Source organism: Aphelocoma coerulescens, chromosome 4 (genome assembly GCF_041296385.1).
Source record: "Aphelocoma coerulescens isolate FSJ_1873_10779 chromosome 4, UR_Acoe_1.0, whole genome shotgun sequence".
NCBI lineage: Eukaryota > Metazoa > Chordata > Aves > Passeriformes > Corvidae > Aphelocoma > Aphelocoma coerulescens.
The window spans coordinates 1,391,598-1,406,120 of record NC_091017.1 but is presented as its reverse complement, the minus strand read 5'-3'; the positions used below and the strand labels follow the sequence as shown (position 1 = coordinate 1,406,120).

The 14,523-nt window shown below is 46.7% G+C and overlaps 1 protein-coding gene across 2 annotated transcripts in view; it reads right to left on the bottom strand.

Annotated features, from left to right (window-relative positions):
* ADAMTS3 (ADAM metallopeptidase with thrombospondin type 1 motif 3) overlaps nucleotides 1–12,509 on the bottom strand; it is a 61,074-nt gene extending 48,565 nt beyond the window's left edge. Inside the window, exons 1-3 of one of the 2 annotated variants that reach the window (XM_069012377.1) lie at nucleotides 12,449–12,509; nucleotides 7,953–7,980; nucleotides 1,789–2,189 (exon numbers count right to left, since the gene is read on the bottom strand). In XM_069012377.1, coding sequence (XP_068868478.1) covers nucleotides 1,789–2,189; nucleotides 7,953–7,980; nucleotides 12,449–12,487 — 468 coding nt within the window. In that variant the 5' untranslated portion in view covers nucleotides 12,488–12,509. Of the gene's footprint in view, nucleotides 1–1,788; nucleotides 2,190–7,952; nucleotides 7,981–8,805; nucleotides 9,012–12,448 lie in introns of those variants that run through there. The other variant, XM_069012376.1, reaches the window with a different exon arrangement.
* Between the last annotated feature and the right edge of the window lie 2,014 nt (nucleotides 12,510–14,523).

The window sequence follows — 14,523 nt, the reverse complement described above, 5'->3', positions numbered from 1 at the left end:
CTGAGAGGCACACAGTACAGCAACAGAGAGGCCAGAGATGGTAATTGCAAGTTCTTTTTGCTACCCCAGGAGATGCTGGGAGGAAAAAAACATAAAATCTTCAGGATTATTTATTTCTTTCACACTCACATGATTAGAGCTCCAAGAGGTGTTAAAAACAGCAAAGGTTGAGATGAACAGAGAGACAAAAGTGACCCAGGAGCATTTACCCAGTACTCGTCAAAGAAAAAGCCCGTGTTCTCCTACTCCAGTCCTCAAAACCAAGGAAAGCACATGGAGTGTTATGGGAAAAGAGGGACACATTCCACTAGATCAGGTTGCTCCAAGCCCCATCCAACCTAGCCTTGAACATTTCCAGGGACGGGGCAGCCACAGCTTCTCTGGGCAACCTGTGCCAGGGCCTCACCCTCTTCAGCGTAGAATTTCTTCCCAATATCCCATCCAACCCTGTCCTCTGTCACTGTGAAGCCACTCCCCCTCCAAAAGTTCCCCTCTGGCTTCATTTACCTGAAAACACACCACAAACAGCTTGCCAGCCACATGGCAATCTGTGACGGAGCTGCTATACTCCTTAATCTAATTCCATTTAATCCAATTTCTTGTCTTCATGTGCTGTCTCAGTGCAACAACTTCATTCAGGCTTACTGCCAAAGTCCAGCTGCCAGTCCGAGGGTCTCATTCATCAGAACAATTCTATTGGAAGCTACATCTAGCCAGGCAAGGGTCTCCTTGGCCTTTGTAAACACAGTACACTGGCAATGGATTCTCCAAAAAAACTCACCAAAAGCCGCCAAAATACACCAAACTGACATTAGTTATCACCTCTGATGCAACCACTACCTGTATTTCCTTTCACTAAGCAAGGGAACTCAAAAGAGTTTTGGTGTGAATGGGGATTTTGAGCCATTTCTGCAGTTACTCCCACAGGGACTGCCGCCCGCTGCTGAGGTGGGAGCTTTCCTAGCCAGGACTTACCTCAAAACGGAATCAAATAATGACCACGTGGCAGCTATGGGAAATGGGAAACCCACTTGCAAGAAAGGATGCTTGTTGCAGACTTCATGTGATTCCTGTCCCAAACAGCAGGAGGGTAACCACAACATTCATCTCCCTGGATGTTGCAGGCGTGTTCCACCAGTGCTCCTGAGCCTTATGGAGCACAAGGTGAGTATTGTTGGCTTTCCCTGCTGCATGAGCGAATCAATGAATGGTGTGTGGGCTCCATATATGCTCAGCCTTTCATTCTGGGATTTGGGCATCTGCTCAGCCACAGGGAAACTCTGCGTGTCCACAGACAGATCGAAAACAAAGCCGGTACAGATGTGAACCACTCAATTCCCATGTGACACCTCCTGATGAAACAGAACTGCTTCTAAGAGAACAAAAAGCATGCTCACTTTATAAATGAACCCTTTAAAACTTAATGCTGCTATTCTTGGATAACAGGGCAGCCCATCATTTTGGTACCTGAGAAGCAAAGAGGGATGATTTGGACACCAAATTCTAAAGTCAGCTAACAAAAGGTGACCTTTTAAGTCTGAAAATGTCTTCATTATTAATTTTCCTGTTTGTAACACCTCATGTAAATAAAAAGGAAACCAAACAATACATAGGTTTGATTTCTCTTTCACAAACCTGAGACATTAAGAACTTTGCTTATCAATATTTTCTAAGGGATTTAAGAAATGAAGTTCTGTAAATGACATCATTAGCAAGGTGTGGTTAAAAGCAACAAAAGCTGTGCACAAGGTATGCCACGAGCCACAAGCGCCATGAAACCAGCCTTACCAGACCATCACAGTTGCTGATGGCCACTGCAGCTCCGGGGATGTCCGTGATGTCTCCCACATAGGCACAGTTGGTCCACAGGGGCTCTCTCTTCCATAATCGCTCCGTACCAGCTCCAGTCTGAGTTGTGTTACCACCATCGTTCCCAGTCTCCACAGAGTCTTCGTACCACTCCACCACAGCCTCAGGAGCCACTAAACGAGTGTTGGGTTTCAGCCGGAGATGGAATTCCCTCCCAAAGGCAGTGACATTGAAATACAGCTGTCTGGGGCTCTGGGACACCTCCCGCGTCGATCGCCGCTGGTGACTCGCTGAGAGGATGTTGGACACGTAGCTTCCATCTGCATTGGTGCTAACTGGAATCACTAACCCATATGGCCTCGGTCTGCTTTTTCGGAATTCTGCCAAGAGACACACCCAAAAACCAAACTAAAATAAGAACAAGAGCATGGAATGAGCCCAAAGACTGAAGGACCCCTCTGCCTCACACCTCCCCTTCCAAAAATCCCAGTTTAGGATTCCTGTTTGAGCTACTAACATGGGCAAATATAAGGCACATTGTCACTGCTCCTCTTTTATCATGGAATCACAAAACGGTCTGGGTTGGAAGGGACCTTCAAGACCATCCAGTGCCAAACCCCCTGCCATGGGGAGACACACCACCCTCCACTATCCCAGGTTGCTCCAAGCCCCGTCCAATCGGCCTTGGACACTTCCAGGGATAAGGCAGCCACAGTCTCTCTGAACAACCTGTGCCAGGGCCTCACCACCCTCACATGGAAGAATTTCTTCCTATTAATAGTTATAAAAATGATTTTCCTAAAACTTACAGAGGAAAGCCTGAAATATTCACTGACACTTATCTGGGGAGTTTCCTGTGGGTATCAGGTTTGTTCAACAGCCCCAGGAGAGGCACGGACCCTTCTGAACTCTCCTGTAAGAAATGCCACACAGCTCTGTTGTACACCTTACACACAACTTGCTCCTGTGGCAGGACTTCCATCCAGGTTTTGAAAATGAAGTGCCAAGCTTGGGTTGTAAGCACAATTTGCTTACAGATTTCTCAGGAAATAGGCATAGGGAAAAAAAATCCAGCAGATCACATGCTGCTAGTAAATTAATACATGTCAGCACTTGTAAAGGCAGTAGCTTTTCCCTCTACAAATCTCCTTAGCCAGCAACTTGCTATTGCCCTTCCTCTGAGTAACAAAGATCAAAAACAATGAGAGAATCTAATTATCAAAAACACAATTTGCACAATTGCAAATCCTGCACTTTAGTGCAGCTGAGAGAAGCCATAAACCCACACTGTTGGTAATCCTGGAGAAGCTCAATGGCACAACTCTCAGCTAAGGCAACATGTCTTCAAGTAATTGCATACCACTGGAAAACAAATCCATTCAAATGAGTTTATCTTTTCAGTGAGACCTCTGTAATCTGGGAGCAATCAGGATACTTGCTGTCCGATTTTCAGGCTGTAAGGGAAGGACCAGGTCAAGCTGTGAGCCACACCGCTGCTCTGAATGGGTCCGAGGCCCAAGTCTAAGCCTGTGTATTTGACTACGCGAGAACTAAAAAGACATCTTGCACAAAAATAGTTATTCCCTACTCCTCTCTTCCTGGGAGAGCTGGTGAAAGCAGTATCAGAGTGATATCACTGATGATTTCATTTGAAAAGCTGCAAGATCAGATAGCTCTGATGTTAGCGCCAAGTGCCACTGAGAATTCCTCAGATAAATATACTAAATTAAGTGAGCTAAATTTTACCTGCTCCCAGTGTGGATCACACTTGATACGAGAATTAACACAGGAAAAGCTCAGTAGCCAGTTCATCTCTCCAGGTAGCAAAGGCTGCTGGTTTTAAGAGACTCATGCATTCAACGAGTAACTTCAGTAGGAAAACGTTCCTAATGGCTTCACGGAACTGTTTTTAATATTCTTTCAGCCAATTACTGAGGAATCTGACAAAAATCCAATGTATGGTACTAGTAGAACACACACATGTAAATTCTTGCACTATAAATATCTTAATATACAAATACTATATCCTAGGAATGTGAAAAGTCATTTCCAAGCCCATTGGTACCCCACACCCTACAGCCAGCAGCCACAGGGTAGGTTTCAGCAGCAGCCAACTCCACCTATTTTGCCATACACCCACAAGACCAGGTTCTAAAACTGGCATCCTAATCAGGCCATTATCCTTAGGATAATTCCCATTTACAACACTGGGAATTCTGAGCCAGGCCTGTTAATCTGTCTCCTTAGAGAAGGGACCAAATTAAAACTCTAAAGTCATTTTTAATAATTAGACACCAGGCCATGCCCAGGAGACAGAGCTGCGGGGTTGTACACTCTAACTGGGTCAAAGTAAAAACACAGATCCTCACATTCCCGGTGCTTCAACACTGGGATTTCATTCCCAGGCTGACATTGTGCCTTCTGAGATTCCTCGTGGCTTGTTTTCTTTTTTCTTTAAAGCAGGAGGTTCAGTGCCAGAGACCACAGTCTGGTGATCAAATTCTGCGCTCACCACACAACTGAGAAACTGCTCTGCACATCTTGCAGCAGAATTCCCACATTTCCACAGGCTGGGGAAAAAAAAAGAGGCTATTTTGCTAATAAGAGCATCCAGCTAGCCCCAAGAAGGTAGGAACAAAGGGTGGAAAATAAGAACTGTCAAGGTTTTGAGCCAGTGAAAGCCTTTTCCAGAGTCTGTAAATGCTGAGCTAGAAGAGGAAATGCCTTTTGTTCAAAGGCAATTAAAATTAAATGGGACATGACTGAATCCCAAAGACATCTGAACTCCTCCGCTGACTTACATTACCCTTTTTCCACAAACTGCACGCTCTGAGGAAATGCTATCCCAGCTGTAAGGTGTTCCCTTTCCTAAGCTAAAATTTCAGAGTTGATCTGCTCTGCTAATTCAAAGCTGACAGTGCTGATGAGAGCAAGAGGAAAAGCACTTAACTGTAAATTTTCTTCATTTTTTTTAAATCTGGCCTTAAAATGCTACTCCAGTTGCACAATGTTTAAGTTGAAAGGAAGCACTTAAGAAGGAACATCACGTTCTTTCATTGTGTGCCAAAACAAAATTAGCTAGAGAATGCCTCTGAAGAAAGCTGTCCAGGCTTTCTTTCCCCTCAAAAACTATGAAACTGCAGAATTAACACCACTGGCTCACAGGAGTTGTCTCTGCACTGTACAACAGCTGTGGTCAACAGAGGTTCGAAAATCCTAAACTTTTTTAATCCCCTACATTTAGGACAACAGTATTTTTTATGCATAAGATTCTACAAAATATATTGATCAAAAATCATTTAGGTGGTAGTCCACAGCAGAATGCCAAATGCCTAAACATCCACTTGAGAAGATTTCAAAGGCACAGTCTATGTGGAAATCAGTGGCATCAATGGAAGAGGAAGAACCTCTCAAAGTTTAAACTGTTTCTATGTCTAAACCAAACTACCCAAGAAAAGAAATTCAGGGGGACTCGTGGTAATATCCCACCCACATGGCCCCTGCACAGGGCGCTATTGCTGAGTCCCAGGCCATTCCAGAATGTCACAGCGGGATGACCAGCAATCTTCCAGAGCTTCCCCACTGGAAGATGCGTTTGGATGTGGCTCGAGGGTCAGGAAGCTCAGGTACCTCAGCAAAAGGACAGGATCTAAGGTGACATCTCCAGAGCATCACCATGGAATTTTCTGCCTGGAATTCACAAGCTGTGACACGACCAAACTGTGGATGGCAGACATCCAGCTCTGCAGTGGAAGTACCGGAGAAAAAACAGTTACCTACGGCTATAGGGATGAAGAGGACAGTGCTTTCATATAGAGACTGTGCCATGTTCCGGGACATCACACTTCTGTCCCACAGATAAGCACAACGGGATGAACACAGAGCTGTTCCAGTCACTTCACAATGCGATGCTTAACAAGAGAAGATGGTGTGGAGACAACTGGACAAGGCCAGCACGGCTGTGCCATCAACCCTTTTCTGCTTCATCGTTGGCTGGTGGCTTCCAGAAACAACAGAGGAGTTTCGGTCCCTCTCAACAACCTGGATCACTCCAGAACTACCACTGGCTCTCTGGCTGCCTTTAGGTGGCAGGAATGCCCAGAGAGAAGACAGGAAAGGGGGACAGATTCCTTGAGAATTCCCACTCAACTCTGCACCTGAAAAGGGATGAGGCTGTGTGGGATCTGGGCATTGTAAGCTGGATGAATGAAAGCAAGGAACTGCAAGGAGAGAGGCCGATGTGGGACACCTCTCTGGTGTCCTCACTCCTCTACTTCACTGCCACTTGTCCCAGGGATACAGACAGCTCAAGAGACAGTGGGGTGCTTTTGCAGCCTCTGTGCAGCTGCAGGTGCTTTGCAGGTGCTTCCTGCAGGCGGTGGGGCCCAGCACTGTTGTGTCACAGGTTTCTTCCAGAAGTGGCACTGAGCAGGGACAGAGCTCTGCTGCGTGGGAGGTGAAGGTGCAGCACAGCATCAGCACCTTCAGGCTGAGTGACACGGAGCAGCTTCCTCCTGACAGCTCGCAGGCACTGCAGCACATTGTGCATGAATGCAGGTAATTAAGTGTGCTAACTTGCTACCCCTGTACTGCAGCCTGTGATGATATTTAACAAAAATAAACCCCTAGGTGCCTTAATTCCCCTAAGTGACTTTTCAGGCTACAAGAAAAGATCAGCTGCTGACAGCAGCCAGCCCTGGGCCAACTCAAAATACACAACACCAACGCAAAGCAATACTTTGAGGGGACTCAGAAGTAGGACAGTGCATTTCCAGGCAATTCCAATGCAGGTTTTACCTCCAAGTCATTAAAATTCCCAACTGAGTAAGCCATAGCTCAAAGTTGTGGCTGCCCCATGCCTGAAAGTGTTCATGGCCAGGCTGGAAGGGTCTTGGAGCAACCTGGGATAGTGAAAGGTGTCCCTGCCCACGGCAGGGGGTTTGGAATGAGATGATCCTTCAAGTCCCTTCCAACCCAAACCACTTTAGGATTCTATGGTTCTGTACCTTTTGAATCAGAATTTACAGGATCAAATTCAGCCCCAAATGTTCCTGGCTACAGCAGTGCCAGGGCCGTGGAAGAAAGGAAGGACAAAAAGTTATTTTCCAGATTCAGGAATTCTGCCTGATGTACTGTGTAATTTAAAAGACACATTCCTATATAGCTTATGGTTTCTGAAATTCAAATACAATCCATTTCTCCTGGAAAGGACTAGAAATAAAAGACAGGATCAGCATACCACTGGAAAAACCATCTGTTTGCCAGTTAGCTTTAAATGTACCTCACTGTCTCTGTTCCCATTATTCATTGATCCCGGTGGAAACCAACCTAAGTCCAGAAGCTCACAGTGCCAGAACTGAAGTTGAGACAAGGCCTCCAAAATTCACAGAAATGCTTGAAATTCTTTTCTGAACAAAACCTGAACCAAAACCTCAGGGCTGGAGGTCCAACAGCAGCTGGAAGCAGAACTGCCTGGGGTCCATTCCCACTGTGGAAGAGCTCCAAAGAGCACTTGTGTGCAGGGACGTGCGCTCTACCGGAATGGTAAAAGGCTCATTTCACACTGGGTAAGGGAAGGAGCATTGAGAATGCCAGCTTCCACATCCTTCCACTACCTCGTCCATCCTGTGGAGCACCCAGTTACCAGTTAGTCTATATTAACACACATCTCCTGAAATTAAACTGTGGGTGCATCCTCACAATTAAAAGAAGCTTCCTGTCTTTGGGAAGAGTTCAAGAGGCTGAAGTCTCAGTAAGAAGCACCCCATGGGCACAAACAGGCACACTTCCCTTCAGCACCCTCATGTGCCACTGACCCTGAACTCACTGCACAGCACCTTCTTACTCAGGTCTATCAGTTTACAAGGCAACAGTGACCAGCTACAGATTTTGTAACGTCGATTGGTTTGTATTTTGGAAGGGAAACATAGACACATAGAGATGCAAAACCGCAGCACGAGAGCACATGCAAATTCAAGCCATGCCATGTCCCTGCAACTACGAACACTTCTGGGTGGCAATGGTAGGGGGTGCACAGGGAATGCTTGCCTGCATACAGATCATTTCCTCAGAAGTAACTAGTCTTTGAGCTTACTTCTTTTATTTCTGTTTTGACAGCAGGAATAACAGCTAAAAAGACTTACCTATTTGGATCTGCTGTTCTTTACCAGCCTGCAGAAGAGAAAAGAAACACATACACAAAGTTGTTAGTAATTACTATGCGATGGGGGATGGCAGAAGGCTGAAAAATCACTTGGTCTGTGCTGCACTATTTTATATGTTTCTGCATTTGGTTTCCAGGGATGGCAGTTCTTCCTTAACTGAATGTTAAGCTGTTCCCACCAATATACTAACTGAGTCCATAGCAAGTTTAACATAAATAGAGCTGCTAAGCAATCCTGTTTCTGAATGACCCATTCTACATATCGTGACACTGTGCCAAAAAGTAAGTTTGGTGGCCAAAGCAAGGATTTAACAGCAGGAAAGTGATGAGCTCCAAGAAGCATGGGTGCTGGGGCAGAGAGGAAGCAGCGAGCTGACAGCTCATTGTATCTGCGCTAGAGAATAGAAAAGCCAACTGGACCACAGTGACCGCAGGGACTGTAGCAATGACCCGATGTCACGGGCAGCTCACTGCTTGGTACTTGCTCTTGCCAAGGTTAGGGGACCCAGGGGCATAGGGTCCAGAAGGAAGGAACCCAGGGGCTGCTGCTGCAGGACCCACCTAGCCCGGGGATGCCGTGTCGGTTCCAGGCTGCTTGGATGCAGCGGTCTGCAGCACAGAAGAGGGCGGAGAGCCGCCCGTCCATCTCAGCCTCTCCTCGCCCCGGGCCGGTACCGCCCGCGGACCCCGGGGAGACAAGGAAGGACCCTGGGGGACAGCGCGGAGGGAAGGGGAGGGCGGGGGTCCCCGCACTCACTCCCTTCCTCCCGCACTCCCTCCCTCCCTCCCGCACTCACTCCCTCCCTCCCGCACTCACTCCCTCCCTCACTCACCTGCCGGCCGGGCGCAGCTCGGGCCCCCAGGAGCGCGGCTGCCACTACCCAGAGGGGCAGGAGCACCATCCCGAGCCGGCCGCCCGCGCCCCGGCCCCGGCCGCGCTCCGCCCGCTCCCTCCTCCTGCCGCTGCCTTCCCTGCCTCCGGCGGCGGCTCCCGGGGCCGGGGCCGGCTGGGCGGGCGGAGAGGCGCCGGGTCCCCCGCGCCGCCTGTTGCTGTGCGCCCGCCGCGACCCGCGGCGCTGATAAACCCACGGCAGCTCCGCCTCCGGCCGAGCCGGCGCTCCACGTCAGGCACGGCCCGGCCCGCCGGGGAACCGCCGGGGAACCCGCCCGGCTCCGCACACAGACACACTGAGGCACAAATCCCATCACTGTGCTCCCGCTGCATCCCCGGCGCTCCCCACCCCTGCTCCGTGCGCCTGAAATCCACCGAGAAACAACTTTCCTGTCCGTCCAGCCATCCTCCCTCCCTCCCTCCCTCCCTCCATCCATCCATCCATCCATCCATCCATCCATCCATCCATCCATCCATCCCACCCACCATCACTGCTGCATCACACCCTGGCAGGGACTCCCAGAACAGCTCCCCAGCCCGGGACCACATCCTCAAGCTTCCATATTTCCCATTAACCCAAGGCAGACTGCAACAGCTACAGTCTTAAAAGCCCAGAAGGGTTTTGGTTGGAAGGGACCTTAAAGCTAATCTCATTCCAACCCCCTGCCATGGGGGCCACTGGACCAGGTTGCTCCAAGCCCCCTCCAACCTGGTCATAGAACACTTCTAGGGATCCAGGGGCAGCCACAGCTTCCCTGGGCAACCTGTGCCAGGGCCTCACCATTCTCATGGTAAAAAACTTCTTCCCTATATCTAACCTAATGCTCATTCAGTTTAAAATCATCACCCCATGTTGTGTCCCAACAGTTCCCAAGGGTGCCACTGGACTGGAGTCTGACCACAAAGCCATTTCTGTCCCCACCAGCTGGGAGCTCGGCACACAACACAAAAGGAAATGGCGCCCAGCCTGGGCAGAACCCAAAATCCACTTCCACAGACAGAAATCCGCACAAACACACTCTGTACACCTTCATTTCCCCAGAAGATGTTAAGCAGCTGAAGCTGTGCGCAACCAGTTGGTAACAGATCCCACTGGGGCATCCCCAAGGGGGAAACAACTTTCCAGGAGGCAGAGATCAACTACTCCAACATCCTTGAACTCCAGCAGTGTTTAACTGAGGACTGAATTTTTTCAGGGTCAGAATTAGCCAGTATCACGAACATGTGGATCTCAGTTTAAAATCCAATTTAAAACCATTTTGTTTTACCTTCTGCATTACCACTCCTGTGAAACATCACAACCAACCAAAATCAGTTTCTGTTGGCCTCACATAGCACAAACACATGATCTGCTGCTGCTAAACGTTCTCAGAATACATTGACAGCTTAACTACAATTTTTAAGTTGACCTCCCTGCCAGAAATCATTGTATCTATATGAAAAAGAAAATACTGGTTCTACTAAATCCAAATTGCATCACAGCAACATTAAAGAGGAGGAAAGCGTCAGCCTTGATTTTCAGGAGATACCTTGAATATTTCAACCACAGCAGCCCTGCTATTTCAGAGGACACAGGTCCTGAACTGCATGATATCCTCTCACAAAGCAAAAAAATACAAGGAATTTTTCTGAGAGAGTGGGAATGTATCTGTTATTACAAGTGTACAGTCATTTCTGCACATAAAACATGAAGCAGCCTGTCACATTCAGCACCAGCAGCTGCACAGAGCCACTTCTGGGAAAGCCCAGAATCGGAAAGGCTGAGGTACTCTAAAGTGCCAGCTCCGTAATTCTGCATTAAAAGGCATTTCACCTACTGTGCAGCTATTCCCCATTTTACTTCCCTCATGGTTCACTAGGTGACCTCAGACCTTGCTTATTGCACATCATTCAAATCCTGAACACAACCTTGATGTCCTTGCGGGTTTTTCTGTAATGTGACACGCCTGAGTGCCGTGTGCTGCAAACTACCTGTTTGCTGCGGAGAAACCATGAACACGAACAAGTCTCAGGTGTTTCTCTCAGGGCAATTACAGGGGCCCTTTAGGGAATCACAGACTGGTTTGGGTTGGAAGACACCTTAAACCTCATCTAGTCCCAAACCCTATCGTGGGCACAGACACCTTCCAGAGGCACACGGATCCAAAGTCCTGACCTCTAGTAAAGCTGTTTCTTTGCTCTTAAAAACATTCTTGCAATACAGTGTTAAGTCTGTTACCTCCTAAGTGATTAAGCTTTGCCAAACTAGCTTAAAGCATTGCTAAATGTCAAAGAAACCAAGATACACAACAGACAGAGCTGGGGGCCAGGGCAGATGCTGTTTTGTGGTCTATCAAAGGCTTGACAGAATTGTAAGAAAGCAAAAATAAGGTGTTAAAGTTAGATGCCCCATTATTTCTAATAAGAAACAACACGAAGGGCCACTCCTGTAACACGAGGCAGTATTTGAAAGCTCAATTAAAGACATTTCTCATCTCCAACAGCCCAGTTTGGCACACTATTATCAGAGAAATCATAGATTTCTTGTGTGTATTTCTAGTCTGTTGCACATACATATGCATATATGTATTTACATATGTGTATACATATATAGAGCTGTTAAAAATCTGTTAGGCATTTGCAATTCTAAAATCCCTCAGACTTTCTGCATCTGTGCAACTTTGGCTGATGCATGAGACTGACAGCCACAAATATTTTATGAACCTGAGACTGGGCCTGAAGCAAAGAGGCACTGAACTCTGTCTGGAAGGCTTTGCACAGGGCCAGGGTTTGGAGTGGGATGACTGCAGCAGGATTTTGCAGGGATAATACTCAGGGGAGTAAAACATGACACTACCTGATCTGGAACATGGTCTCCATGAGGTCTCACATCCTCTCACAGCAGAGGAATGCAACAAAGCAATTTCAAAGTCAGGCTTAATTGGAGCAAGAATTCAAACAGAACATTTAAAGAACATTGCCTCTGTGGAACCAAGAGGAGTTACTGATCAGGAGTTCTTGCAATGCTATTTAATCCAAGCTTCAAATATAAATTTTTTGAGACAGGCCCCTCATAAACTCAACTATAACATCTAGCAGGAATATTTATAGTGTAACTTAACTACAACATCTAGGAATAATAGCTATCATCCAGACAAATCCCAGTCTTCGCTGATCCCATCCACACACATGGTTTAACACTCAGTTTTGCAGTGATATTTCCTGATATTTAGGAATCATTACAATTTATTGAGTTTCTGATCTACATACGCATTTGATGACCTTTCTTAATAGGAGCCAGTTTGGAAAGCATTAATTCTGTTCGTTCTGCTGAAATATGGCTTTGGTGTCAAAACCTGACTACCTCTAATGACCGATACCTCGTGCCTCAGGTTCTCATTCTCCATGGAGCCTGCCTGGATAGAAATATAATGGAAGGATGGAATCCTCTGTGAGGCAGGGTGACTGGTGACCCAGACCCTGCTCTGTGACACACCAGAACAAGTGACCATGACCTGCTCAGGTTTCCAGCCTTAATGGCAAGGAGAATTTACAAGAACCAATTTTATGTTCTAAAACATTGCTGCAACAATGCAGAAACCTACCTCCTCCAGCTGCCCTGTGCGACAACTCCAGTCGTGCATCCCAAAGGTCCCAAAGCCTTTCTGGCTGAGATACCACCATTAAAATTTCAGCCTTACGTGCCATCAAGTGACTTGCCATTTGATTTCCAAACCTGCACAGAACGCTTTTTTTGGCATTATCTGCGTAAGAAGGAGATCCCAGTGGCAAGGTGTCAGACAAAGATTTCCAGGCTGTATGTGAAACCCAAGCACTCTATAAAAGACAGTGCCTCTAGTTTCTCCTTCATGGTGCATTAAAACTGGGAATATTAAACCACACAACCATATTTAATTCTTTTAAAGCTTCTCTTAATCTAGCAGGTTGTTAAATGAAGAAATATAGCACACCTATTATTTTTAACAAAGCAGAGCAAGATTTATGGTCAAGATTTAACCACAAGACACAGGAAACTGGAGAGAAAAATGTGAGATGTGAAAAAGATGTAAAAGATGTGAGATGTAAAAGACTGTGAAAAATAAAAAGGAATTAAAAGAATCAGTGTTTGTGAAATTAGTACAATTAGCACATGCCATAAAATTGTTCCTCCTCTGAGGTGATGAGTTTTAAAACAATATGTGCCAAATAAAATGCAATTATACCCACCCTGAATCTTCAAAAGAAATGATAACCTTGTTCCATGTCTAAGTTAATGGCTTGATTTGATGATTCAAAGGTCTTTTCCAACCTAAACAATTCTGAGATTCTATGTTCATTTCCCACTGGCTTCACCAGGTCAACACTATTCCTTTGTAACTTACAAAGTGCTTTGGTTTTAGTCACATTCTTAGAGAAGTTTTTGGGGAGGAGGATGACTGCAGAGAAAGAAAGGGGATGTATTTTCAGTGGTTGCATTTCTGTCACCGATTCACACAAAACACGTTCCCATACAGAGGGAGGGAGGGAGGCTGCACACTTTAGCACTCCCTTACCTCTCAAATGTAATGAAAATCAACTTGCTTAGCATGATTCCCTGAACCCAGAAAAGGCAAAAGCTGCACCACAGAAATGAACAATGAAAAGTAAAAATCAGTACTATCCTGTTGAAAATCAGTTCCCTAAGCAAGTCGATGGGAATGACTGATTCAGCTCCAACTCACAGCTCCTTACTCCAAAGAGTTATGATGTTACCTGATTACCTCACAGAATACTCCAAATCCATCACGTCAGTAGTTTTTGTCACTTCTTTTTCCTGGATTCTATTAGAAAAGGTCATTCCATGACACAAGAGCAAATGTAGCAGTGGAGGACGGCTGCCAGCAGCGCCTTCGGTCAGCATTGTAATAACCACTGCAGTTGGATCCCAAGAGATAACGCTGTTCCTGGAAGCTGCCAGCTGCTCCAAGGGCATGCTGACCAGGACCAGTGGAAGGTGCAGACTGCATCTGACCTAACCACAACCCCACACGTCAGCCTGGCATTTTATTTTATCAGTGTCTATGAAGAGACAAACAGCTGATGCCACTATCTTTCCACTAAATGCATCTCGGCATTACAGCTGCAACCCTGCAAAGGATGCCAGGACAGAGACCCCCCAGCTCTCTTAGCCCTCCTGAAAATCCCAGCCAGGAGCTGTGTACACAGATCCTTCCAATTCACATACTTCCTGAGAAAGTGTACAGGCAGTCAAGACCACTTTGCCTTCAGTTTGCTGGGATGCTTCCAAATCACTTCCATTCCCAGAAGGAATTAAAACAGGTGCTTTGTCTCTGCAAAGCAGCTTAAGCTAAAGTCCTGATACCACTTGCTGCTCTCACACGGGGTCATGGTCATTAAATATTTAAGCCAAAACAACAGTAAGTTGAGAGGAGAGAGTGGCAAGTTTAGCAGACAAACCCCTGCCTCTCTGGAGTCATCTTCTCCGCTCCCTCTCGAGGGGGCTCCAGCTGCTTTAACAGCTCAACAGAACCACGAGGCACAACCCCAAATACTGTTTAAAAAACAGAAGCTTAAATGAAAATGAGAACTGAGCTTCTGACCTTACCTAGGGTCATCTCACCACGTCACGGCCGGGGTTATTTCCAGGGCAGCATGTGAGAGCTTTCACTGCAGCAGCTTC